General features: G+C 46.4%; 1 protein-coding gene across 37 annotated transcripts in view; it reads right to left on the bottom strand.

Moving 5' to 3' along the window:
* The window catches only part of TENM4 (teneurin transmembrane protein 4), a 2,704,309-nt gene that overhangs the window by 149,021 nt on the left and 2,528,739 nt on the right, over positions 1–26,549 (bottom strand). For all 37 annotated transcript variants that reach the window (XM_070625735.1, XM_070625734.1, XM_070625736.1 and 34 more), the window contains 3 exons: positions 23,919–24,020; positions 21,745–21,939; positions 16,105–16,305 (listed from right to left, as the gene is read on the bottom strand). In XM_070625735.1, the coding sequence (XP_070481836.1) occupies positions 16,105–16,305; positions 21,745–21,939; positions 23,919–24,020 (498 nt within the window). The remainder of the gene's footprint in view (positions 1–16,104; positions 16,306–21,744; positions 21,940–23,918; positions 24,021–26,549) is intronic.

The following is a 26,549-nucleotide window of genomic DNA, read 5'->3' as shown; positions in this document are numbered from 1 at the left end:
CAGTCCAGGCCTATTTGTCTGCTTATCTCCTGTAAGTTGCCCTTATGAAAACTTCCCAAGTGAGGGTGGGGCTGTGGAGCAAAGTGTCACCACCTCCAGCAGCCCTCCAGGAATGGGGCTTTCTCAGGATGTTCTGCAAGCTTCCTTTCCTTCTTCTCACACAGACAATGTCTTGGACTTTCCTCAAGCAAAGAACGACAATCTCCAGGCTCCAGGCCCCCATGTTCTGTCTGATATTTCCATCCCTTCTGCACAGCGCTGCAGGGCAATGACCCCTGGTGACTCTGGAGCCTGGGTGTGTGTTCAGGACCAGAACTCTCCCCTGAGAGACCCCATGGAAGGGAGGGAAGGTTAGCTCAGCACTTGTTTGGGTTTGCTCAGCACTTTCTCCAGGTGCAGTTTATGATGTGAAAGTAAACAGCCAACAGCACTTCTATTCACCGAGGTGTGAGCCGGGAGAGGGACAGGCTGTGGGGGCCAGAGGCGAGGTGTTTTCAGGCAGCAGGGCTTGTGGAGTTCACAGGGGTCAAGAGCAGAAGAAGCAGGCTTTCCCCAGCACTTGAGGGTGTGCCTTCAGGGCTTGGCTAACAGGTAGTTCATTCCTTTATGAATCGATCTGGAAGCAGTGCGGATGAAAGAGTGTAGACTTGGAATCCGATGTGACTCCAAATATAAGTTCTGACAGTTATGTGACTTTAGGCAATCTATTCAACTGCTCTGAGCTTCGTTTTCTTCCTCTGTAAAATGGGGACAATGATAGCACCCACTTCAGAGGGAGCTTAGTGCTTGATATATAGTAGATGTTGATAAATTCATACCGATTCATTTTTTCTTCCAATAGTATTCCAGCATGCCTACTATGTCCAGAGACTGTGCCTGGTGCTAGTGATACAGAGATCAATAACTTATCATCTCTACCCTCCAGGAGATCACAGTCCAGACCAAACACAAATGGATACTGGCATTCCAAAGATTATCCCAACAATCTACAGCTGTCACTCACTTCTGCACCTTTTAGCTTACGCGCAATGAGGAAAAGACCTAACTATCACAACAATGCTGTGAGAACACCTGGTGACTATCTTCCTAGAGGTGAGGCCACTGAGACCCAGACAGCATAGGGACCCGTATGAGGGGATGTGTCATCTGGTGCTTTTTCCTTATTTCGGCAACCTCAGAGCTATGCTGCAAGACAGACCTTATACAGACGAGGAAATCAATAGCAAAGAGGCAGGCTCTCCTTTGAAGGGAACTCCTGGGTTCCTCAGATCTCCCCCTTCTCAGGCCCTGTTGCTTATCCTTTGTTACATCCAAGTCAGACCCTGGGAAGTGAAATAAGATCCTCTATGCACAGTTTCCCAGACACTCAGTCATACTTTTCTCATCTGGAGACTGTAGCCCTGTCCATCCAAACCCTCCCTTTCCTTGCTAGTCTACGTAGATGTGCTCTCCTGGCATGAAGCTGAAGTTGCCTGGTGGCTGGGCACCTCCCCATCAGCCCTTTACAAGCTGGGTTATGAGCTCTAACACATTTTAATGGAAGGGGCCTGAACAGGTGACCTTGATGTTTATGGGGTGCTAACTGATGGTATCACAACCTGTCAGTGTTCAGGTTCTCCTCTGCAGATGGTCTCTTTGCGTGAGTGGAAGAGACCCACTGACTTGCTGGGAGCAGAAACCCGAGATGCTGCTTTATCATTTGCCCTCAAGTTGTAGGCCCCATGGCTATTTTTTATATACCTCAATTTTTTTGGTCTGTGAAATAAAAAGAACTGCTTTATTTTTCCTTTTCTGATTCTGCTTTGACATTAAAGCAGATGTAACTTCCCAGAGTGGTTGGTGGAAACCAAATAGGTTGATGCTAAAGAATGTACTCTGACAGCTCATATGCCTTTTACATAATATAAGTGGTACTTTGTGAAATTTGGGTCACAGCTCCTTTCTAGGTCTCAGATTTCCTCATTTGTAAACTGGGGATGCCACTAACTACTGTAGAGCACTGTTGTAGGAATTGCTCTCATTTGATTAATTTCTTGAGTGCTCACTACGTGCAAATCCTATAGGAGGCACTGGAATCCAGTGGTGATTATGACAGACATGGTTCTTTGCTGACCTCAAGGAGTTTACATTCTAGCATGGCAGACAGACACAGCCTCAGTCAATCAAATGAGTTAACATGAACGGAAGTGAAGCTTCCAGCATGGAGTCTGGTACACAGTCAGGATATAATATATTGTGCACACACATATTCTTATGAGAAAGGAAACAAAGAGTAGTGGCAAGTGTACTAGACTGAAGTCAGAAGATCAGATGTGACTTCTGACCTATGCCACACACCTGGTACAAGCGAGCATTTGATAAATGCTAGTTGGCTTTCACATGATTAACACAGGAGCCTTCTGACTAAATGCTGGAGGGTCGGGGCCTGGAAGGGATCTTTTGAAATACTATGGAGTACCCAATCCATAGGGTAGACTTGAGTTCAGCTTCTGACTCCCTAATTTCCTTGTGTCCTTGTGGAGTCCTTGGGAGAATTACCTAATCTCTCTGAGTCATACTTCTTCACCCCCCAAAATGGAGAGAGTGATAATGGTCCCCTACAGGGGAGTGGTGATAACTGAAGGAAAGGGTATATGTGAAAGGCTCTACGTAAACTATGCTATATATACAACTGATGAATGAGGGCCTAAGATGTCCTGTGTCAGCACAGCTCCTAGTCACCTAGCAGAGGAACAGCTTCATGAAGAGCAAAATATTTGCTTTTCTAGTAGCAGTGTCAAAATTTGGGTATGAAGCTCTTTTTCTGGTCACCTTGCATGGCACCATCAGCCAAGACCATCAAAACCCAGTTAGAAACTATTTGTATTTGTAGCCTTGGCTTCCTCTTGAAATCAGGTGAAAATTCCCAACTCTCCTAAAATTCTCATTCCAAACCTGTAAGGTTCTTGACTGACTGTACAGGACCTTGGAGATGAACCAGGTCAGGCCCAAGAACACCTTGGCTCTTCTCCTAGGGAAGGCCACACCCACAGCACTTCCTTTCCTTCCCCAGCCCTGCCTCACCTGTGTACATGTCTGTCTGCTCTCTAGACTGGAAGCCCCCTGATGGTAGGCTCTAGGTTTTATTCATCTTGCTTCCCTGGCAGCAAGCACCAGGCCTGGTACAGCATGAGTTTTCAACAAATATTTGTTGAAAGAGTAGACAAATTAAAAAAAGCTTCAAGAGAAAGTGTTATGTGGGTTCGCTCAACTCTATCTCAGTGCCATATTGCACAAAATATATTTGGTTAAATATATTTATACAGGGGCTCAGTCTCCTTTGTTGCCTAACCTTCTTAGAAACTCTTCTTCTTCAATCTCTGGCCGAGAACTCTCTAATTTTAACGTGTCTCAGTCCTTACACCGCACACACAGCTTCCCTCATGCCAATGCCCGCATCATACCCATTCTCTTTCTATGACGTGGCAGCTGGTGGACACAGGAGGAAGAGGTGAAAAGAGTAGGGAAAGATACAAGGTTTGGCTATTGATTAATTGTGCCCCAAAGTGTATACATAAGGGGAAAAGCTGCCCAGCTCCTCTCATTAAATGTTAATCCCCATATGAGCCTGGATGGAGCCTGGGACCTATCATGGCTACGTTTTAATTTGTCTGGACTTACTTTACAATCTTGTTCATTAAAATAGCTCGTAGGGGAAGCTGTGCCTTTCCCCTAAAGAGAGAGACTTACATACGATTTTCCCATAAAATTTCTTTGACCTGGAAAAATGCTCAAAATTGACATGAGTTGGGGAGAGAGGGGACCCCATCTAAGGATCTGCATGCTTTCCTGATGAGCAAGGAACAGATGCAGGTGAAGTTGTTTTTAAAATTCCAGGGATGTGGAAACAGAGCCTGGGCCCCATGTGACCTCCTGGGAAGTCCTTTAATAAGGTATTTAGCACTAGAAAGGATAATAGGGAAAAGTGTTCTATTTTGCTTAGGACCTGAGGTTCTCAGAGTGACCTTAAAACATTTTAATAGAGGGGTAAATAATTTTAAATGATTCCTGCTAGGATTTTTCGTTTCTTCAGTAGCTCTTCTGAGTTACTGCACAGCTTGGGGAATTTCTCTGAAATCCTGGTGCACTTATAGTCCAAGCCACACTTACCAGCATTTGAAGCAAAAATAAGGAGAAAGAGGAGAACCATTGTTGGTGGCACACAAATGTTACCTCGTGAAATCCTCACAACAGCCCTGCAGTGATATTTTCACTCCTGTATCGTAGTTGAGGAAATAGCTTGGAGGGGTTAAGTGACTTGCTCAAAGGTACTCAGCTAGAATGAAAGGGGACTATGTTAACGTAGGTTTTGGGTCTGTGAACTGTGGGATCAGGTTTAGGCAAAACCTCAGACATAATCTGACATATATTCCTGACTGTTATTATGTATTAGCTCATCACCCCAGCTAGACTGTAGGATCTCTGAAACTGGAGTCTGAGTCTCCTTCCTCACCCTGATCCAATACTTATCCTATTAAGTACTTCTCCTTTTGTTTGTCCATTTATCTGTCTGTTCATCCTCCCTATGTCTGTCCACCCATCCATCAGCTCATCCATCTGTCCATCCACCCAATCATCTAACCAGCTATCCAGTCACCAGGCCATCTAACTGCCCATCCATCTGTCCAACCGTGTGACTTGGGTAGGTTACTTCATCCTGTGCCTCAGCTTTCTCATCTGCAAAACAGGGCATAGACACGAGCATCTCAGGTTCATGTGAGGCTTAAATGAACTCTATGTAATGTGCCTAGTATCACACACATCTTTCATAAAGTAAATGCCCACTATATGACACCTATATCCTATTTACATGCTGGAAAGAGCCAGGGGAAGGTTTGAAGATACTGGGGAAAGTGAGGGGATGATGTGAACAACTGAGGTGTCTCTCAACAGCTGGAGAGGACTGGATCTGGAGCATAATCAGAGGGACAGACTTTGTGGGTCCTCATCCTCTGTGGAGTGGTATGCAGGTATAGACCTGCAGTAAGGGACAGGCCAGGATGATGGGAAGACACTTAACCAATGGCCTCAGTGTTCTCAGTGAGGTAAGAACCTCTGCTGAACAGGATGCTGATGGATAGATGTGGAAGTTTTAAAGAGGCCCTTGGGGGATGAGAGCAAGAACTCACAAAGTACAAGAAGGACTACAGCTGGAAGGGCCCAGGAGAGGCGAAAGATCGTGAGCATGATGGGATTTGGCTTACAGAGCTCAGACACCCGAGATCACAGACGTTGAGTGTTTGGAAGGATCCTGGTTGCAAGGTGGATGTGGAAGAAAGGCACAGAGACAAGGGAGCTGTGAGTGAGGAAGGAAGACAGCAGGGGGTGAAGGACTATGGGAACAGGGGAAAGTTAAGGAGCAAGAGGGCAAGTCAGGAGAGAGCTGGGCAGGAAGTGCCTGCTTCTGGCCAGGGGATCTCCTTTAGGTGGGTTTAGGGGTAAGAGAGGAAAAGAGGAAGAGACTTAGAGAAGCAGTTTTTGTGGTCAGAGCATGAGAAGGTATCTCAGAGATTATCTAGCCATTCTGCAGACAGGAAAACGAGGGCCCAGACACAGGAAATGCCTTGTCCTTTGCCACACAGTAACATGTATGTCAGTACTTGAGCAAGAACTTGATGGCTGCTATAGGAAATAGTCATGTAAGGGGCCAGCTAGACAAACGGCTAAGAGGGGGTCTCACCACACTCTCTGGCCTCTTCTCTGTGCCTCCGCACATGCTGCTTCCACGGTCTAGGCTCTCCTTTATCCCCATCTTCACATGTTCAACTCTACATGTGCTTTGCGTTCTGGCTCCAATGCCACCCACTCCTTGAAGCCTCATTCCAGTGCCTCAGCCGGAAGGGGTTTCCACCTCCTGCCTTGCCAAGCACTTTATGTGGACCTGTCTTTATCAGGGTTATTAGTCTACTGGTGTTGCCTCCAGAATGTTGCCATCCTCTCCACTCCACAGTGAGTCTTACTTACGTAGGAAATGTATCTCCTGACTGCATCCAAGCACTGCAGATTCCAGTGGCATGGTGCTCCATGTAACTATTCAAGGTTCTATGATTTTCCACAGAACAGAGGCTTGGATTCGGGCAAGCTGGGTATAAGAGCCTGCTCTGCTACTTCCTAGCTATGGGAAACAAATATTGCACACCTCTGAGTCTTATCTTCATCATCTATAAAATGGTGATAATGATACCTAACTACTAGCATCTTAAAATTGATTAAAAAATATATTGGGCATCTACTTTGTGCTAGATACCCCTAGAGGGTGGGGATTCATAAATTACATTAAATTATTCCTATGCTCAAGGAATTCAAGTCTACCTATGTGCAGCCACCATGGTGGCTGATTACACACAGTAGCTGGCACACAGTAGGCTGATTACAAGTTAACTTTCTCTCCCACAGGCCAGATATCCCTACATTTTGAACAAATTGGTCCAAATACAGCACCCACTCTCTCTCCTTCTCTCACTAAATTGGGCAGATGGCTTTTTAGTTTCAGTGTAGGTTTCAGGAAGAAGCCAGAGAGGGAGGAAGGTACAGAAAAGGAGCCTCTGACTTCCTTACAGTAATTAGTCTCATTTTGACACTGAGGACAAACCCAAGCCACTCTCCTGTGCTTTTCAACTTCCATCCCCATCCCCGAGAGTCAGAGCTCCCAGTCATGGCTCTGTCCCACGGAGCTAGATGGCAGAGAGCTAATGAGCCTTGGAAACCACATGGCCTTTCACCTCACTGAAGGCGCTGGGAAAGCTTTCAAACCAAGCAGAAAAGTGGATTCCAGCAAGTTGGTGCATAGCAGTCTCCAAACCTATTCCCCCAGGACTAGAATTTCAAGCTTTATGAAGCACCTATCACAGGAAGTAGTAGTAAGCCACTGCTCTTCATCTTAATTGGAGGGTCTCTGGCTTCCTGATTAGAGGAGTTCAACCCTAGCTTGGAGGAGGACTCCAAATAGGGTCTGACTTCGCAGAGGGATAACAAGCCAGGAAAGGGCTGGTGGGCAGAGAAGGCAAAGAACGTGACTGGGTTGTGTATTTTTAGCCAGGGATGGAACACTACCTAAACCCCGCTGAAAGGGCCCATCTAGGTGAACTGCAGAGACAGCTGATGCTAAACCCCCTTCCCAGAGACCTCCAGCCTTGATCTCCTTTTGCGAAAGGCCCACCTCTCCACCCAGTCAGGTGCCCATCTATCTAACTCTCTCCTGGACAACTCCACCTAGATGTCCCCCTGGCACCTCCAAGTGAACGCCAACGTGGAGCAAGCTTTCTAAAACCAGACCTAACCATGCTGCCACTCTGCTGAAAACTTTTCAGTGGCTCCCACTGACAGAAAAAACCTAAACTATCTCATGGCCACTCATGATCTGATGCCTACCAACCTTCTCATCTCTTCTCCCTGTCACTACTGCCACCAATATCCTAAGCTAAGCCATTCCAAACTATGGGTCTTTCCTAGAAAATGCCATGAGTCGTGCCATCTTTGTACATGTTGCAAATCTTTGACTTCCACAAGGGGCTTCTGCAAAGTGCTTGCCTCTTCCTTCCATTTCTGCCAACTCAAATACAACCTCCATCACCCACCTTAAATCCCTCTTCCTCTAAGAAGGCCACCCTGATAACCTCAGCTGAAAACCATTGCCCTTTTCCTTGAACCCTTGTAGTACTGCCAGGTACACCATAGTCATGATCCAATTTGCATGGTTCCTGGAAGTAGTACCAAATGAAGTGGCATCTTATAAACCTGATACCTGATTCATCGACAGCATCAGCATAAACCTTGGTAACAGCCAATGGCAGAGTTATGTAGGGGATAACTACTGGCCCTGAAGCCAGTGAAGGCCGGACTTGAACCTGTGTTCCCAGAGTGTCTTTGGGAAAGTCACTCCAGCTCTCTGAACCCTGGTTTCCTGGGAATAACACCATCTGCAATGTCAGAGGGTTCTGTATTTGTTGTTTGAATAAATCATGAAGCATATACTTGAAGGAGTTCTGTAAAATGTAAATAAAATTTCCATTCAAAGAATAGTTATTATTAAACTTACAAGTTATCATAGCAGCAGCTGGATTCAGGAAGACAACCTGAGATTTTTGTACAAGATATCAGCTTGGGCATCCCAAAAGAAACCTGATTCTGAAGCCCAATTTCAGGAGGGCTTATATTTGCATACTGAAGAGCTCCAGTTCTGATAGGAAATGTTCCAGGGCTGTCGGGGGAAATTCTACTAAATTACAGAGCTGCCAGCTCCTAGTTTATCAACCTTTAACTCTGGCAGTATTTAGTAGTACGCCTGTCTGGGCCCAATTTCCCAGTCTTTGATTAAATGTTAGGAACTGACCGTCTCATTGTGTCCAAACCCCCACATGACTTCCCAGACAACTGGCAGGCTCTCCTCTGCCCCCCTCCAACATCTCCTCTTTTTCCTTTGCTGCAGCACCAATTTCTCAGATATTTATTATTCTCAACTTTGATTTCAGGCTGTCACTCTCTGTTGGGAAGGGGTACAGGAAATGTCAAGTTTCAATGGATATTCTTCGTCGGGTGAAATTCTAACCTGAGTTTCTCCTCCCATAACATACCTGCACAGAAATATCCCAGCCAGATCATTTCCGTTTGATATTTAATTGGATGTCGGTGTTGTGCTTTCTGGGCTGAGAAGCTAATGCTTCTCAGAGACGGAACAATTCCGGCTACACAAATGAGACTTGTAACAGGGGGGAATGCTTAACGCTGAATCTAATTTTCTCTCCCATCCATGAACAGAAGATAATTTCTCTGGCATTAAAGCATCTCACTCAGTCTTTCTGTCATTAATAAGAATTAAATTCTGTTCCCTCGAATTTAAATGTAATTATATTTTGCCTCGTAAATAAAATTGAATTACCATTTTCAAAATTTAGCACTAATGCAACTGCTATGCTTAGAGCTTTAATTCTTTTTTAACCCTGTTGCTACTTCCAGTTTATTTTAAAAGCATTGGGCTTATGTTGCTGTCCATTGTGACTTAACTTGATAACAGGGCTTTTCCATTCCCTGTCCATCCAGTCGTTAATGTTACTCATTATGCTTTGTAATTTGCTTTTCTTTTTGGTAGGGGAGGAGAGTCATAGAGAAGAAACTGGAAGCTCAGAGGATCTGAGTTTGAATTCTAGAAGGTCCCCCTGAGGTAAGGTAGAACATAGGCCAGGTTTAGAAGAAAGAGCCCTGACATGGAGTCGGAAAGGGACATCTTCAATGTGCATTGAAAAATTTTCTAAATCTGAGATTTTCAGCAAGGTCTTCAGTGGACTCCACGATTTGGACCTCACTGACTTTTCTGGTTTTACTTTCTCCACTCACCCTGTGACTCTTACTCTCCAGTCAGACTGAGGTATGGCTTGACAAACAAATGTTCTCTTGCACGGCTCTGTACTTCTGCACATGCTGTTCCCTCTGTCTGAACTGTCCTCCTCTCCTTTGCCACCAGGGAGCCCCCTTCAGTCCCCTCTCACAATTGGGCTCACAAGTCTCCTCCTTGGAGAAGACTTTCCCAGATTTCTCTCCTAGCCTTCTCTCCTGGTCAAGCTCACCGCTCCTCTCTTATGTTCCTAAACCCCACCATATACACATCAGTTAGGGCTCTTATCATGCTGTGTGTAAGTGTTATACATATGCTGTATAACTAGGTGTTGCTCCCTGAGTAGACTGCGGCTCTTTGATCCTCAGGGCCTAGAACAGTGCCTGACACACAGGCAGGCCAGAAAGGTTCACGAGTGAATGAAGTGAATGTATGTGCCTGTCAGGGGCAGGTGCAGGTCTAGAGCTTTTCTGGGGTGCTCCATGGAGTCTGTGCTCCACTCCAGAATGAAGCTCTGGAAGCTCATTATCCCGAGAGGAGGCCAATGATGGTAATGCTGTGCGGCCCTTCAGCTATTGTTTGGGGAGAAATGTGCCAGCACATTAATGACTCTTCATCTAGACTCGGTGACCAGTGTTGGGGACTTGGGGAAGAGGATGGTAGACAGTGTCAGAAACCACAAGGAAACTGAGCCTCTGAGAGAGAAAGTGAGTTGTTCAAGGTCACATAGATCAAATCCAGGTCTTCTGGCTCCAAAACCTTCACTACATAAACTGCCCTCAATCTTAAATTTGTTAGAGTCTAAGGACTGTTTGGCCAATTTATATTTAATCATGTATTCTAAAAATATAAAGTAATACTTTACTTACTGAGTGCTTACTGAATGCCAGCCACCATGCTATGCATTTTATATATACGTATTAAAGCTAATTTGAAAAACAACCCAGCACAGTAGATATTATTAACCTTATTCTATGGATAAACCCAGTCTTGAAAACCTGGCTTGGTCCCACTCCAAATTCCATGCAATTCTTACTGCCTGCACATGCTGCCTCCAAACCGTACCACGGAATCTCTAAAACATCTCCACCTGTTATTCCATGAAACTCAACTGCAATGAAATGATAAGAATCATAAACTGCCAGCATGAGCATTTTACAGGCAGAATCTCTGCCATATACTGCTTCTATGAGCCAGCAACCCAAAGGAATAAAATGTAGTGAGAGGATCCTCTCAAATAAAAGTCATTTATGGAAGATGAGATTGGAGAGAACTCACAGAGAAGTGGAAATGAAGAATGAATTTATGACGGTGAGGATAAAGGCTACCAGGCTAGGGGTGGGGAGAAGGAAGACCCCAGGGAGAGCCAATGGAGGGGCAAAGGATGAATCCAAGGGATCACATTGGAAATGGTATCTTGGAAAATGCCACAGAGCCTGAAATCTTCTTTAGAAGTTATTAGGCTCTGAAAGAAAGGTAGGCTTTTCCAATTTTAAGGACCATCTTAAAGAAGTTAAATTCTTTTCCTTTTCTAAGTCAGCTCCAGGCCAAGAGGATGAAAAGCCAACTAAAGCACTTGGGTGGATGGGAGGAATCCAGCAGTGCTGCTGAATGTGGTGCCCACTTTATGCAAAGGTGATGAGGCATCGGGCCCAGCAGGGCTGCTCCCTGGGGAAGAGGGCTCGAAGGAGGTGAAATGATGCCAGCTCTTGTTCAGGAGGGGTTCTGGCTGGCTGGCAAAGCACATGAAACTAACATGAGCTAGGTCTGGAAAGTGACAGAGAAGGAGCCTAGGGATTTGGTTTTAGCCCTGCAGAGTGTGTATGTGAGTGTGTAAGTGTGTGTGTGTATGTTGGGGGCAGGAGGGAGGCGCGAGGGGATGGACAGGGGTGGGGGGAGTCCTGAGAGAAGGCATTAGACTGTCTGGTAGTGTGCTGGGCTCTTCCTAGGCAGAGCCTTTAGCTGTAGCCTCTCCCTTCTCCTTAACCATTCACTATGTAAGTCATTCATTCAACAATCACTAAGAGCCTAATGTGGGTCAGGTCCTGCTCTAGCAATACTGATAGACCCTGACCTCATGGAGTTCAGAGCTCGGCAAGAGCGAGGCATGATTACAACACATTGCTCCGTATACCACAGAGATTAGGAGAGGCCTTCGAGCCTTGGTTTGAATCTGGACTCTGCTGCTTACGAATGGAGGGATGCTGGTGAGGAATTTAACTTCTCTGAGCTTCAGTTTCCTTATCTGGAAAATGGAACTGCTAATACTTCCTTCACGGGGTTCTTAGGAACCTTAACTAAGACAATGGTTGTAAAGCTCTTAGCTCAGTACCTGGTCCATGGTGAGCTGGAAGAAATGGGTGGCTCTTTAGTTAATGCTCCATCCTGTGGCTTATCAGGAAGAAAGGCAAGATTACTGACAAGGAAACCTCTTTGGATGGAAAGGGGGCTTGATGCAAGAGCTGAAGACTTGGAAACAATGGGTCTGGATTTAATTCGACCTCTGCCACTGATTAGCTGAGTTACTTTACTCAAGTCATTTCCCCTCTCCAACTCTTTCCCATCTGTAAAACAATAGCAGTAGCAATCACCACCACCACCACCACGGCCACCAGCCCAAACCCAAAGGACTGAGGATGTGAGGTTCCACTGGGACCAGAGTTGAGGACAGAGGTGTGTTGGGGGTAGGGGTGGGGCGTATAACCTGGGATCTTCCGGGCCACAGTAATCTATTCAAACAGTTATCTTCTGTGGTTTGTCAAGAAGGAAGACCACATGAAGGAGGCTGGCTTTAAGGAGGAATTTCTGCAATGAAACTGGAAGCCAAGTTGCTGGGAACCCAGGGGCCTGAGTAAACACTTGTATAAAATCTGACTTCACTGTTTCCACAAACCTAACTGAAGTGCTGGGGAACTTGTCAGCTCACATTTCATTACAGGCTGGTTGTTGAGCGCAGGGCATGTTGATTTAAGCTCCTTTCATTAAATCCTGTTCTTGGTGCCAAACACTAAGACACTGATCTCAGAGAAGAGCGAGTCCTCCTTCCTGAGAAGGACAGACGGCGGGAGCCCATAGCTGCCAACCCACAACCCGCAGTCAGTGAGATGGTGCAAAGATCACTTAGGATGTCAGCTGGCCGCAGCTCCTCATGGGAAGGCTCTGGGCAGTGTCTGTGCCAGCCCTGCCATGCCAGGAGCAAATAACACAAATAATATGACTAGAGCTACTGTTTGCTGGGTGTCTGAGTTGCGCTGGACACCGTGCTAACCACCTTACCTATATTTGCCCACTGACTCCTCACAACAATACCATAGGTAATTTTACCTAAGAGGAAACTGAGGGTCAGGCAGGTTAGGTAATGTTGAAGTCATTCACCCAGTGGACAGCAGGTCTTCTGAAATGAGGTCCAGTGCCTGTTCTCTACTCTGTCCTAACTCTCTGAACATCAATACAGTCGCTTGGCTATAGTGGCATTCAGTCAATTAGAGCTTCACGGCAAAAACTCCATAGTTTTCAAAAAGCTTCCACTCAGTGAGGGGGCTGACCCAGCGGTGTAGTGGTTAAGTTCACGCACTCTGCTTCAGTGGCCCAGGGTTTGCAGATTCGGATCCTAGGCTTGGGTCTAGCACTGCTCGTCAAGCCATGCTGTGGTGGCATCCCACATGAAACAGAGGAAGATTAGCACAGATCTTAGCTCAGAGACAATCTTCCTCAAGTAAAAAGAGGAAGATTCGCATAGATGCTAGCTCAGAGACAATCTTCCTCAAGCAAAAAGAGGAAGACGTGCAACAGATGTTAGCTCAGGGCCAGTCTTCCTCACAAAAAAAATTTAAAAAAGCTTCCACTCAGTGAAAACGCCCTTGGAAGGGAGGTAGGAAAAAGACATGAAGCACTCATTCTCTGCAGGCACTGCTCTAAGAGCACGCATACATTATGTAATGTAATGATCATGTAACCCTCTGAGGTGTTATCTTATCTTATCTCCATTTTTCAGATAAGGAAACTGAAGTCAAGAAAAGTCAAGTACCTTGCCAAGGTCACACAGTGAGCAGGTGGCGGAGCCAGAATCGAGCCCAGGCGGGTCCTGCCTATACATTAGGGGATGCAGAGAGAGAACCACCACTGACGTGGTTTCACTAGCCTTTAAACTGACTTCCAGAGCGGAAGTGACAGCTGAGGAGAAACAGCGGCCTGGCAGCCACAGTGGGGCAGCAGCACAGAGTGCCAGGAGGCAGGCTAGGCCTGGGGCCCAGGCTGGGCTTTGACTCCCAGCTTTGTCAAGTTAGGCACCAGCACTAACATGCCTTAGGCAAGTCGCTGCAACTCTCTGAGCCTCAGGGGAGAGAGGAGATGATACCACACCTGTCACCCTGCCTACAGGGCTGTTGTTGGGGTGGGTGTGTGGGGGGGTGGTGTGTGTGTATGTGAAATATCTCTGTATGCTGTGAAACACTCAACAAACACAAATTTATTACTATTACAAAGGGAGACAGTAATTTTGAAGTCATCTTTTAAATTCCTGGTCTTGTGACAAATCATGACATTGTTTTACTCAGTTATAGGTTAGAGATTTAAAAACTATCATCCACACTTCTGAAAGGGCATATTTCAACCAGCCTCTATCAAATATCCTCATTAATATCAAGGGCTCTCAGCAATGGATGTTTTAATCATAATCACAACAATAGTGAACATTTATTGAGCCTATATCATTGACCGAGTAGTATGCTAAGTGCTTTTTTACATTATCTTAAATAGTTCTTCAAATAATAATTTTCCAAATAATAAGCCCAGGAGGTAGGTACTATTATCATCTCCATTTCATAGCTCAGAAACATAAAGTAACTTGCCCAGAGTTATAGCTAGTAAGTAGCAGGGTCAGCGTGTGAACCCAGGTCTGCTGACTCAGGGATTCTTCCCTCACGTGGAGCTCCTTTGCCTTCCCACATGAGGCCACATACGTGTTTGATACCAGTGATAGCGAGCGGTGTACACAGAGTTGAGGAAGATGAACTCTTATAATTCTAGTCAATGGCCCTTCCACTGGTTCTGTTGTCTCGCTTTACAGGGCCAACTAAAGTACTTAGTGATCTCACCAAAGTTACACCTGCCTCTGCCAGAGGCTGTGGAGTTTCATCGGGGATTAGCAACGCACGGACAGTTATATACCTGTCATAAATTAGCTTTGTAGCCACATAATGAGCAATATAACCCAGCGTAGCTTTAAGAGGACCATTTATTATATTGCCATAAACAGATCTATATAAAGAGAATTATTCCTAAGATCCTGCGCATCTGTGTTTGCAATCATGTCTTCACACGGGCTTTGCAAACAAGGATAAAAGTCTAATTTAGACTGTGTGTTGAACATCAGTTCTCCACTCAATGGGGAAAGGTAATCCAAAGTATTCCAAAGGTGCAAATGCTGCACGGATTTCATTTTTGACAAAGGTCTCCACCATCTTTCCAGATCACTGCCAGAACTGCTAATACGCAACATGATGAGTTCATTGGAGCTTCACTTTGTTTAAACAGCGTGGTGTGGTGGGGAAAGTGATTTAGGGTAAAATAAGGCAGTTGGAGGTGCTATCACGTTTTAGCTGTGTGTCCTTGGGCAGGGTTTCCATAAAAATTCTCTGGGCCTGAGCTGCTTTACCAGCTGATTTCTCTTCATTGGTCTGTTTGCTGGCTCCCAGGCCCCCTCCCAGAACGCAAGATCACAAAGGTAGGGACTTTCCTCTCTGATAAGAAGAGTGCCGAGTACACAGTGGGTGTCTAATAAGTACTCAGTGAGTAAAGTATTATGTTAATTGGTAAAACAGGGATTGCGATGCCTTTCTTACAGGGTTTTTGTGTGGATTTAAACAGAGGACACCGTTTAAATGAGATATTAGAAGTGAACCTATCTACTCTATACCAATACTGTGCTGGGTGACGCACACGTGTTCTCATTTATTCTTCACCCTGAGAGGGTCTACACATCATAAAGTGCTTATAAACAGAAGGGGGCCAATAGAATCATCCTTTGAACTTTATATGTATAAACCATGTGGTAAAATAAATACCACCATCAAGAATACGTTCAATCCCGTGTTCATTCATGCATGTATTCATTCATTCATCTATATTGACTGAGCAGCTGCTGTGGGCCAGGCCTATGCTGAGTCCTGGGAATGTATAGGTGACTAAAGACATGTTTGCTATCCTCGTGGAACTTATAGTCTAGTAGAGGATCTGGCCAGGAAGGCAGATGGGGCCAGGTGACAGAGAACCCCAAATACTATACTGAGTTGGGATCTCCTTCTGAGGAATGGATGAAACCAAAGTGTTTGACAGCTGGGACACGAGTCTTTGAAAGCTCCATGCCTGCAGATCTCACCAGGGCACACTGTCCCCTATGGCCTTGCTTCGCATCTAATGTGAGAGACGAGATTTCAGTGAAACACATCTGTAATTTAACTCACATGGTTAACGGGCAATGTTTTGAATCTCAAGGCCACCACTACGGAAGGAATGATGTGAGGGTATGATTTTGAATCTTCTGCTCATCTGAGAGTAGAGGTGTTGAAGGCTAGAATTCAGGGAAAGAAGAAAAGCATTCAGGGATATGGGTAACCCACTGCTACAAGACTGAGGACAGGGTCAGGGCACCGATCAGGACTGAAGGGTGAACATGTTCCAACAGAAACCTCCTCCCTCCATTCACACTGTTTCCCTCTTCTCCCTGCATTTACCGATAGAACAGTCGTGTCCAGTCCAGCTTGGGTCACAGCTGCAAAGCCCTGTGTCTGGGAGGAAGGTTCCATGGCCCGAACACTGGTCCAAGCATGTGGCCCTGGGTGTCTCACAGTTGGTGCCTCCCCATCCCACAGAGCAGTGGCACTCGCCTCTCACGCAGACACCTCGGCCAGAACACGTGGGGTCCATGCAGTCCACTGTGACAAGGAGAAAACAGAACACAGGTAAGCATCTGACTGGCAAAGGTGAGGCTTCTTTAAGGAAATGGTGACACTTTGTAGTGGAGGGACTTCACACACACTGGAGGAGGGACAGAGACTTCCTGTGGAGAGGCCACTTGGTGTGGTAAAGAGCCATAACTCTAGCCAGTGGCAGACCTGGGTTCCCGATGCACCTCTCTGAGTCTCTGCTCCCTTGCCTGTAAAATGTGGACACCAATTCCTACCTCTTGGTTGGTGGGGTGGACATAGTAAGAAATACACATCCAATGTTAACACAGCACCCAGTGCCTACTCTGTAATAATTGCAATACCAGGGGACAGGACTTTGTTCTGTTCACTTCTGTATCTCTGCCTCCTAAAATAGTGCCCAGCACAGAGGAGGTACTCCATAAATCTGTGTAGAACTATTATTGTTTACTGCTTCATAATGCAGCTTCATCTATGTTAATGTGGGACTAAAACAACGAGATTCCTTAATTTAAATGAGAATTTATTCTGCACTTAAATTCCATGAGATTTTATCATTTTCCCAAAATTCTTGTGATTGACAGAAACTTTCAAACTTCACTTTCCAGAGGGCAAATATTTCATTGACGATTCAAAATTATATGTGGTGGCTTTGCACAGCTTCTCCTCACGTGCTGGGTGAACTATATACAGCTATAATCATACCAAGCGACTCCTTCAGGGGTCCTAGGGCCCAAGGTCAAAGTGTCTCAGAGACCAACCCAGAAAGAGGGACAGGAGGATAACAGTGGGTCACCTGCTCTGTGCCTGCACCACGTGAAGAGCTTTACTACGTCATCCGATTCCGTTTTCTCAGTAACCCAGTGAGGCACAGATGAGAAAACCGAGGCTCAGAGAGGTAAATAATTTATGCCTGATCATACAGCTTAACCCGGCTGGAGAGGAATCTGATGGCAAGTCTGTCTGACTCTGAAGCCAACGATATTTCTGTTACTGGGGCTGATTTTCCTAAACCAAAGCTTTAGTTATGGGGCTACACAAAATTAACAGAGAACTCGAATCTTCCATAAAGCACTGCACAGAAAATGCAGAAGAAGAGTACTGAAGCCTAACTTATGATGTGACTCCAGTACACATGCAAAGTGCAAAAGGCAGTGGAGAGAAGAGAGAACCGGCCAAGGATGTTAGTCCGTGTTCTCTACTCAGCCAAAAACTGCTAGATGAGCCTTGCATTTTAGGGAGGGAGTGGATTCTATTCATTCTGTGACTTTAAGGGGAGAGCGGTGTCCTGGCGGGGGTCCCAACATGGAGCTGTTGGAAAAAGAGTGTTGATGGAGCTGTAGTTGAGTGAGCCAGGTCCTCCTTACAGGAGCTCATGAGGAAACAGCTCAGCATTTGAAGTCTGCTAGGTTCAGTGACCAAACCACACTGAGGATTTGAAAGGCCCGTATGAGGTGTAAACTGTCGCAACGAAGTTATTTTTCCATCCTATCAGGACATTCAGTAGTGTGACTTGGGCAAACTGTGGTCAGAGCTCATTTATAATTCAGATGTGCTTTTACTTTATTTATCAATTAAATTTTATAACCCAGTATATTTGACTTTTGCACAAAGACTGGGAAACCCGGCCCGTGTCTATTAGTTACAGGGACAAATGGGCAGAGACTTTACAAATGGCAACATTCTGGGAACAGACAAATAAGATCAGCAGGCAGGAGTAACCATTTGCTAAAAACATAATAATGATAACAACAGCAGTGATAACAACAATTAGTATTAATTTAGTTCCTCTTCTGTGCCATATTTTGCTATTAATACTTTTATATACATTATCTCATTTAACTCTAACAAGCCTTTGAGGTAGTTACCATTATCTTCATTTTACAGATGAAGAAACTGAAGTCCAGAGAGGTTAAGCAACTTGCCAAAGATCACACAGTGGTAGGTGGAGGAATTTAAATTTGAATCACTCTTTCCGGGTACAGATCTCTTGCTAGTTCCTCTACAGTCTCTTAATGGTTCAAAAATACATACATACCATATACAGACATAAGCACATAAAGTGGTTAAAAAACAGAAATCAAAACAAAGAAAGAAATAGGGTAAAGTGGAGAATTACTAAAGCAAAATGCAGGCAGAGCAGCTCTTCTCTTGCAGTCTCTGGACACCATTTAATGAGGGTGAACGCATGCCCTGTTGGAGTTCCTGGTAATTAAAAATAATAAAAATAATAATAGTGATAAATTTTCATGACTTGCTTCAGATCTCAGAACCTCAGACGGATTATTCCGGCCCATTAGGCTACGATGAAAATTCCCTAGGTCCAGAGAGCTTTCCAATTTGACAGGAAACAACTCAGCAATTCCTACCCGGAGGCCTATAAAGGTATTTCCCGTTCCATGAGTGCCTGGACACCAGCTTTGGGTTGCAGCTGTCTCTGAGGCGCCCTCGAGGTTGACTCTATAAATCTGTACTGTTAGTGAGCAAATCGAGGGGGTGCCGAGTTTAGCAAGGGGCCCTTGGTGTCATGGTCCTGTTCTTCCTCAGACACAGTAAGTCCGATAGGGACCTGGGGACCAGCAAAGTGAATCCCAGGCTCTCAGAAGATGGTCCAGCCAGGGAACAAAGATAAGAAGGAACCGATGAGAGGCTACCTCAGCCAATCAATCAACAATTCATCACTGCTTCTGAAGGTCAACTTGGCAACGTGAATGTGGAGCACGAGGGAAGTCTTAAAGAGGACTCGAAGGAAGGCAGCTCTGGAGACCTGAGCTGACTGGCTGAGATTCCTGCCAGGACAACATTGTCCCTGCTGAGCCTAAACCTGGGGCCATTATTTATGCCACAATGACACTCTGGATCTGCGCCCCCTCCATTCTTGGGCCCCTGGGTGACAGGAACCCTAGGATGGGACTAGAATGATCTCTTTCTATCACTCTTCCCATCACACTGGGATAGACCGAGATTTATTTTGCAGACAGCTATGCATAACAGGGGAAGAGCCAGTAGGCCTCGGGTGGGGGAGCCCCACGCCGAAGGAGTAGGGGAGAAGTTGGCAGGGAAGCGGCCTGAACTTGGTTTAGAAGACAACTTAGTCTCTTCTTAGAAGAGGTGCCAAACAGTTCCATTTTTCCCCCTGCAGAGCTTGCCATTCAAGCCAAAATTTCTGGCAGAAGCCCATTAATGAAATGATGAGGCCTGCATGGCCAGGCTGCAAACACCACTTTTTCCCTAAAATGTTCTCCGCTTCAGTGACCAGACAAACTATTAGACACTCTTCAGGACCCCAAACACAGGGTCTCGCTTTTCACTGCAAAAGGCCGAAGCTGGTCTCTGCTGCCCCTCCCCCAACTCCCTCCAAACCGTCCTGTTGGCGCGGCTCTAAAAAATATGGGGCAATAAACTTCAGAAGAAGGAAGAGGGAGAGAGAGAAAAAAAGTCAGCTTGTTAGCTGATGTTTTATAAACACAGTGAAACCAGTTAGAACACAGCTGAGGTAGGAGGGGGGAGGGGAAGGGGGCGGACAAAGGGCTCTGAGAAAGCCCCGCTATAAACACGAGGACCAGGCGATGACGCTTCGCCATAGAAACAGAAATAATAAAAGGAATCAGTACCAGATGGCCCTCCTCAGAAAAGAAAGCAGGAGCGAAAACATTTCTTTTAAAATGATAACGTAAATCAAAGAGCTAAACAACTTTTTTCTCTCTTTGTGACTAAGCCTGCACTCCGCTGGGGCCGGTCCAGGCCTGGCTGATGTGGAGATGCACAACCGCCCGGCCCCGGAACACACACAACACCGTGGGGCTGGGGGTGGGACGGCCCCACAGTTTCAAGAGGGATCGCCTCTTTGTTTTTCTTTTCTTCTCAAGGTCTTTGCCTCAAGAGACTAAAATGAAAAGGGAAAAGAGAGGAAGGTCACCACTGTCGGGATAAGAAAGCCAGGTTCCTTTGTTCGAGGCGCTGTCGTCCTCTGCTCTCAGACAGCCGGAAGTAATCCCCATCGACGCTGACAGGTCTGAAGCAGGACCTCCAGCCACACTTGGGGTTTACAGACAGCCCGTCTCAGAGATGCGACGGCTGCTTTCAGACACTAATGCCTTCCTGTCCCTGCTCTTTTAAAACGGCTGGTTATATTCTCTCTTTTTTAGAGAAAACAAAGCCTTGAAGGGGGCTCTCTGTTAAATCCCAAATGGGTTTAGAAGACTAGCTCTCCTTGGAGCCTCTTCCACCCACAGGAGAAGGTGCCAGGGCCCGAGACGGTGGACAGTGGGCGATAACGACTATTAGCATTCTTCACAGTTTCAACTGGCAAAGCCCATCCATTTTAAAAGATCTTGGACAGAGTGAGTGGGTGAAACAGGACAAGTGCTTCACACGTCCCCAGAACAATACTAATAACATAAGAGCTCACATTTATGGAGCGTTTACTATGCGTCAGACTCTGAGCTAAGTGCTTTACACAGGCCATTTAATTCAGGGCTCAGAGGAGAGAATTCCCATTTCACAGATGAGGGAACTGAGGTGAGTTGGTGGCAGAGCCTGGACTCAAACCTACATCTGATTCCAGAGGGCGCACTCTTCAAAGTGACTCCATATTGCTGGTGGATTTAAGACTCCTCCTCTCACATGGAAATCGCATGCACCAAGGAAGAAAGAGTTCCGGATCTGAAGTGGGAAGACCTGGGTTGAATCCAACCCTGCCATCAGGTAGCTCTATGACCATGGGCATGTCAACTGCCCCTCCTTGGGCCTCAGTTTCTTGGTTTGTGAAATAGAAATATTTACTTCTCGCACCTGGTTAGATTTTCTGGGAAAGAACTGACAACACTGTTAAATGGCAGTTCACTTTCTAGCTTCCATCTCCACAGGCATATATTTACTTTTTGAAGGAGAGAGACACTCTTATGAGCACCTAAGAGACAGACACACACACACACACACTCGCAACTGTGATTACAGAAGGCAGAGTCTGAAGGTCTATAATAGACTCAGACTTGAGAAATGGAGAGCAGATGAGCTTAAAAGGGAGAGAAAGAATTTGGGCTACGGAGCCAGAAACCCTGGGCTCAAACCCAGCTCTGCCATCTACTAGCAGAGTGACCTTGGGCAAGTCATTTGACTCTCCGAATCTCAGTTTCCTCAACTCTACAATGGAGATGATTACCCCACCCTACTGGGTTTGAAGTTAAATGTTACAAGGCTTCCAGCACAGAGCCTTGTATACAGTAAGTGCTCAATGCATGACACTTCTCTTCCCTTTACTGACCAGGCCCCTGATTTGTCTGTCCTCTTCCTTTAGGTTAATTACTGTTGCTGATGGTGCCTGGGGTGGGGGTCACAGGGCTGATCGCTCAGGAAGCTTCCTCTGCTCCCTGGAAGCCCTCTCGGCCCTGTGTGCTGGCCTCTAGTTCAAAGCAAGGTGTTGGGCCGCCTGCACACAAGCTTTACCTTCTTCGCAGTTCTCGCCCTTGTAGCCGGGGTTGCAGATGCAGGTGCCCATGATGCAGGTGCCATGGTTGCTGCAGGCCACATCGATGCACTGGCTGGTGGGCACGTCGCACTCGGCGCCCTTCCAGCCGCTGTGACACAGACACCTGCCCTTCATGTACTGGCCGTTCCCACTACAGAGGACGGGGCAGGAGGCTGGGGAGACAGCACGGGAAGCCTGGCATGAGTCAACCCCAGCGTACCCTTCCTGCCTTTGTCCCCTTCTCCCCTCAGCCTGCCAGCTCAACCAAGAGCCTCAAGGGCTTTGCCACAGTTCCCACCTGTGTCCATCTGCCTGCTTCTCTTGCTTTATTTCATTCCAGTTTAAACATATCTGCAATTGTAGGTGAAGGTGTGCAGTGCAGGGCCTGGAAGAATTGGTGCCCAGTGAACAGTGCTTTCCCTTGCCCCCCTCAGATTACTGGGGCAGCACGGTGGTTGCTGGGGCCCTTACACAGGAAGCTTCAACCTGTTCCTTGGGCTCACTGGGCCTCCTCCCTCCCTGAAGCCCTCCTCCAGCGCTCGCCTTCTCACAGCATCCATTTCGCTTCCCCACACCTCATCTGCAGCATCACTTACTGCCTTTATCCCAGCGAATCCCAGCTTTCCTAGCCTTTCAGGCCTCCGCTCCAGCCCCATACACCACTGCCCCCATAAGAGAATAGCTGAGCCCAGCTTGGCTCTTTAGTATTATTTTTCCATTCTGCCTCTTAGCAAAAAGGGTTTTGTGATCATCTGTATGAAGGACACTATATAAAAATAAATTATATTGCATTGTGCTGTAAGTACCTACCAGCCTTACCAAGATACATGAAGGCTATTTTATATATGACTCTTAACTTTAAGTGCATATAGGATGAGACAGTAATTCTTGTTGGAAGGAATGACTCAGCTCTTCTCTCTGCACCGCCCTCCCCTGACCCCCACTGGCTTCTTTCCTTTTGAAAGCACTCAGCAGGTAATTGCTGTGCTTCCTCGGGGCTGCCGGCTGCCAGCTCTGCTACCTCAAATTGAGCCTATTTCACATTTGGAGGGATGAGCAGAGCCCCACAGCAGCGTCACAGCAGTATTTGCAGGGCGCTGTCTCCTCAGCCTGGGAAACCATCTCGGCCTTTCACCGGTGAATGACGACTTAAGCAGCAGGTCTTGGTTCCCATGTCACCTCATCTGGGGAGCCTTTCCTGGTCCTCATCCCGTCCAAGCTAAGACAGCCGCTCCCTTTACTCTGACAGGCACTCCCTGCATTTACCCTTGCTATACAGTGTGTTTCACTTATTGTTGTCCTGCTTTGTAATCATCTGTTTGCTTGTCTGTCTTCCAGACCAGACTGAGAGCTCCTGGGAGCGGGTCTTGCTCAGTGTTGTAACTCCAGCGCCCAGCACAAGAACAAACACTAGAGGGCATGAAGCAAACACCTGCTGAATGAGTGGAGAGGTGGGAAAACCAAAGGAAGGGGTCATTTTAGTTCCCCAAGGGGAGCGCCAAATTCTCAGGACTACAGATCTCCTTTGGCGCTTTCCTTGTTAATTCTTCCAGGACAGACATGAAAGCCAAATGCCCAGGGTAGATCATGGGCAGCCTTTTAAACTATCTCAATAGTGGTTAGCATCAGCACCGGACGTGCCCAAATATCAGGCAACATTAGGGTCCTGTGTGGAGACGAGCAGGCTTGCGTCCCAAGTCCCTCCCTGTGGTGGCCTTAGCTAAGATTCTTCCTGTGCCTGGGCTGTTAGATGGCAGTGACAGAGCAGCAACTCAGGGCCCTCCACAAGGCCAGAGAGAAGCCACACTGGCTGAAGATGAACTTCAAAGTAGCTTGGCAAAGGCTGATCACCCCCTCTAAGGGGAAATTAACTTTTTAAAAGGGCCCCCTGCCCCGACAACAGACATGCAGTTCACTGTCGCTGCCCCTGAAAAGGCCCAACCTTCCTGACACCCCAGTCAGGCACACGTGCGTAACCGTGGCTGAGGAGGCCTTGGCTCTGCCTGCAGACCTCCCTCTCAGGGCTTCTGAAGAACGGCCCCTGGGAGCCCTTCTCACGGGAGTCAGGAGGTGGCCTGGAGCTCTGCACTTGCTCTGAGAAATGGAACCTGAGCTGCAGAGGGGCCTGGGGATGGAGATGGCAAGTTCTCACCTCTGCCACAGTCGGGGCCCAGGAAGCCCAGGAAGCAGTGGCAGGTCCCAGAGATGCAGTCGCCGTTGCCATAACAGTTGCTGGGGCAGTTATCCACGGATTCTGGGGGAGAAGAGAGGAGAGTTGACAACAGAAATTTCTTTACCCAACCAGAGGGCTCCAGAGACAAGCCTCAGATTAACCAGGACCCACACGTTTGAGCTCTGCTGGCCCAGTCACTGAAAGGAACCAATAGAGTTGAAAATTATATGTTATTTTTATCCTTACTGAGGTACATCTCAACTGACATTAAGAGACATGTTCTGGAAAATGTCTGCCTGAACCAATTTTTTATAAATGAAATTTGTGCCTACAAACTCATCAGAAATTGTTCAGCTAAAGACATTGGGAAAATACAATTTAACCTGTTAACGGTGGTTATCTTTGGATGCTGGGTTATTGAGTGATTCTGTAGTCTTCTTTACACTTTTCTCTGTTTTACGTTTTTCTCATAATGGGCTGATACTCCATTAATTGGCTTTCTCATAAAACTAGTGGGCATTTGTACATGTGTCTAGTTCCACCTCTGAGTTTTTATCCATCAGTCCAGGTCCCCACCATCTCTCACCAGGGCTAACACAACAGATTCATGGCTGGTCTCTCAGCTTCCTCTCTTGCTCCCCACCCTGATTCAGTCACTCCCCAACAGCCTGAGTGATCTCTCTGAAACAAGTTTTATCCCGTTATTCTCCAACTTAAAACCCTTTACTGGCTCCCCATTTGCCGAGACGAAAAAATCCACGCTCTTTCAAAGGGCATAGGAGTTTTCTTTCATATTCCCTTTGTCCTACCCACATCCCCAGCATCTGCTATCATGCCCGCCTTCTGCAGGGATGTTACTTTCTCTAACTCTTTCTAATACCTTTGGTATTGTCTGTGTAACATGTCAAGGAAATATACAATTCATTTCAGAAAGATTTAGTAAAAAATTAGTCAATGTTTTGTAGCTCCAGGTAGTAAACCCATTATCTAGAAAATCTGTTTCTTTGGAACAGCCTATTTCTGGATAATGCTGGATGTGGATAAAGGAAAGAAGCCACTATATACAGAATGCCTTCTTTGTGCTATGTATGTCCACAAAGCTTATCTCATTTTACTGTCACCAAATTTGCAAGCATGTATTGTTATTCCCATTTTACAAAAAGAGAAAAAAAAAAAGGAGGCTGAAAGAGAGGTGAAGTGACTTGCTAAAGGCCACACAAATACTAAGTCATAGAGGCAGGATCTGAACCCAGGCCTTTGGACTCCAAGCCTGGTCTTCTTCAATGGTACTATGCTATCTGGGCCTTGAAGGAACATACTCCCTAGCAGAAGCCAGAATGAATGAATGAGGCAGATCTGTGGGACATAGAGGCCAGTCCTGAAGACAGCAAGGGACCCAGTTGGAAGGTAGAGAATTCTACAACTTTCAGAGCTTGAAGGGATCCAAGAGATCCTCTAGCCCAATGCTCTCATTTCATAGAGAAGGCAACTGAGACCCAGAGGAAGAGCAGTGACTTCCTCAAGGTCTCAGAGTGAGTCAGCAGAGTCAGAGGTGAAAGCAGAGGAAAAGGTTAGTAAGGTGCGGCAGAGTTAAGGATTCAACCTGTTGTCTTAGCTCACAACTCTTAGTCACGAAGCCAAGACTAAGGCCTCTGTTACATGAGCTGTTACCACACAAGACATGAGCCTTGTCTGTAAGAAACGTGCAGCCTAACTGGAGAACGAGATAACAGCTGTCACCCGGGCAGCAGCACAGGCCAAGGAGGAAGCTCTGTCTGGAGGTGAAGAGACCTGGTTCTGGGATCGATTCTTTGCACCACTCTGGTGATCTACATCACCTTCCTTCCCTCTCTCACCTTCCTCATATGTGAGATGAAGGTGATCATAGAGGTGACCCCAGGACTACTTCCTGTCCTAAAATTCCATGAGTCTATAATTAATTAAGAGAGCAACCATGCAGAATAGGAATCCAGACAAGGGCATCAAGCCTTAAATGCAGCAAGCACTTTAGGCCAATGCAATGGAGGCTGGGATGGGGCAAAACCTGCAGAGGGAAGGCTTCTCAGAGGAGATGAGCTTGAAGAATGGCTTGAGGATGGATAGATGGGGAAAAAGGTGAAGGAACAAAAAGTTGGGAGAAAGGGTTCAAATGTGCGGGAAATTCCACTCACACAATGTCGTCCCTCTGCTAACACGAGCACAACTTTACACTAACACGGAGTTAAGAACAAGAGGGTTTAATCCAACAGGTGGCCTCATTTCAGGGCCATGTGCTCTGGGTCCTGCAGAGTGAGGCTCATGAGCCATGGCCCCGAGCATCTCTGCTCTACACTGGCTTTGCCTGGAAGAACCCATGTTCCTAATGCTTTTATGTCACAAGTGACTTCCTAAACACTGTTTTTATAAAGAATGACTTAGGAAGTTTCATTTTGAATGCTCTTTTAAAAAATAAGAATTTTGAGTCAAGTTTAAGGCAAGATTATTTTCACTTCACGTTATCAGCTAATGGTACAATTGGAGGGTGGGTTCCACCTGCAGTGTTGCAGAGGGAGTACAGGACAGAGAGGCAGACGGCTGGCTTCCAGGTCCTGTTCTGCTACTGAATGGTTG

The sequence above is a fragment of the Equus przewalskii genome, chromosome 6 (assembly GCF_037783145.1).
Source record: "Equus przewalskii isolate Varuska chromosome 6, EquPr2, whole genome shotgun sequence".
In the NCBI taxonomy this organism is placed as follows: Eukaryota; Metazoa; Chordata; class Mammalia; order Perissodactyla; family Equidae; genus Equus; species Equus przewalskii.
The sequence above is the reverse complement of the archived record's forward strand: the minus strand, read 5'-3'. Positions and strand labels throughout refer to the sequence as shown.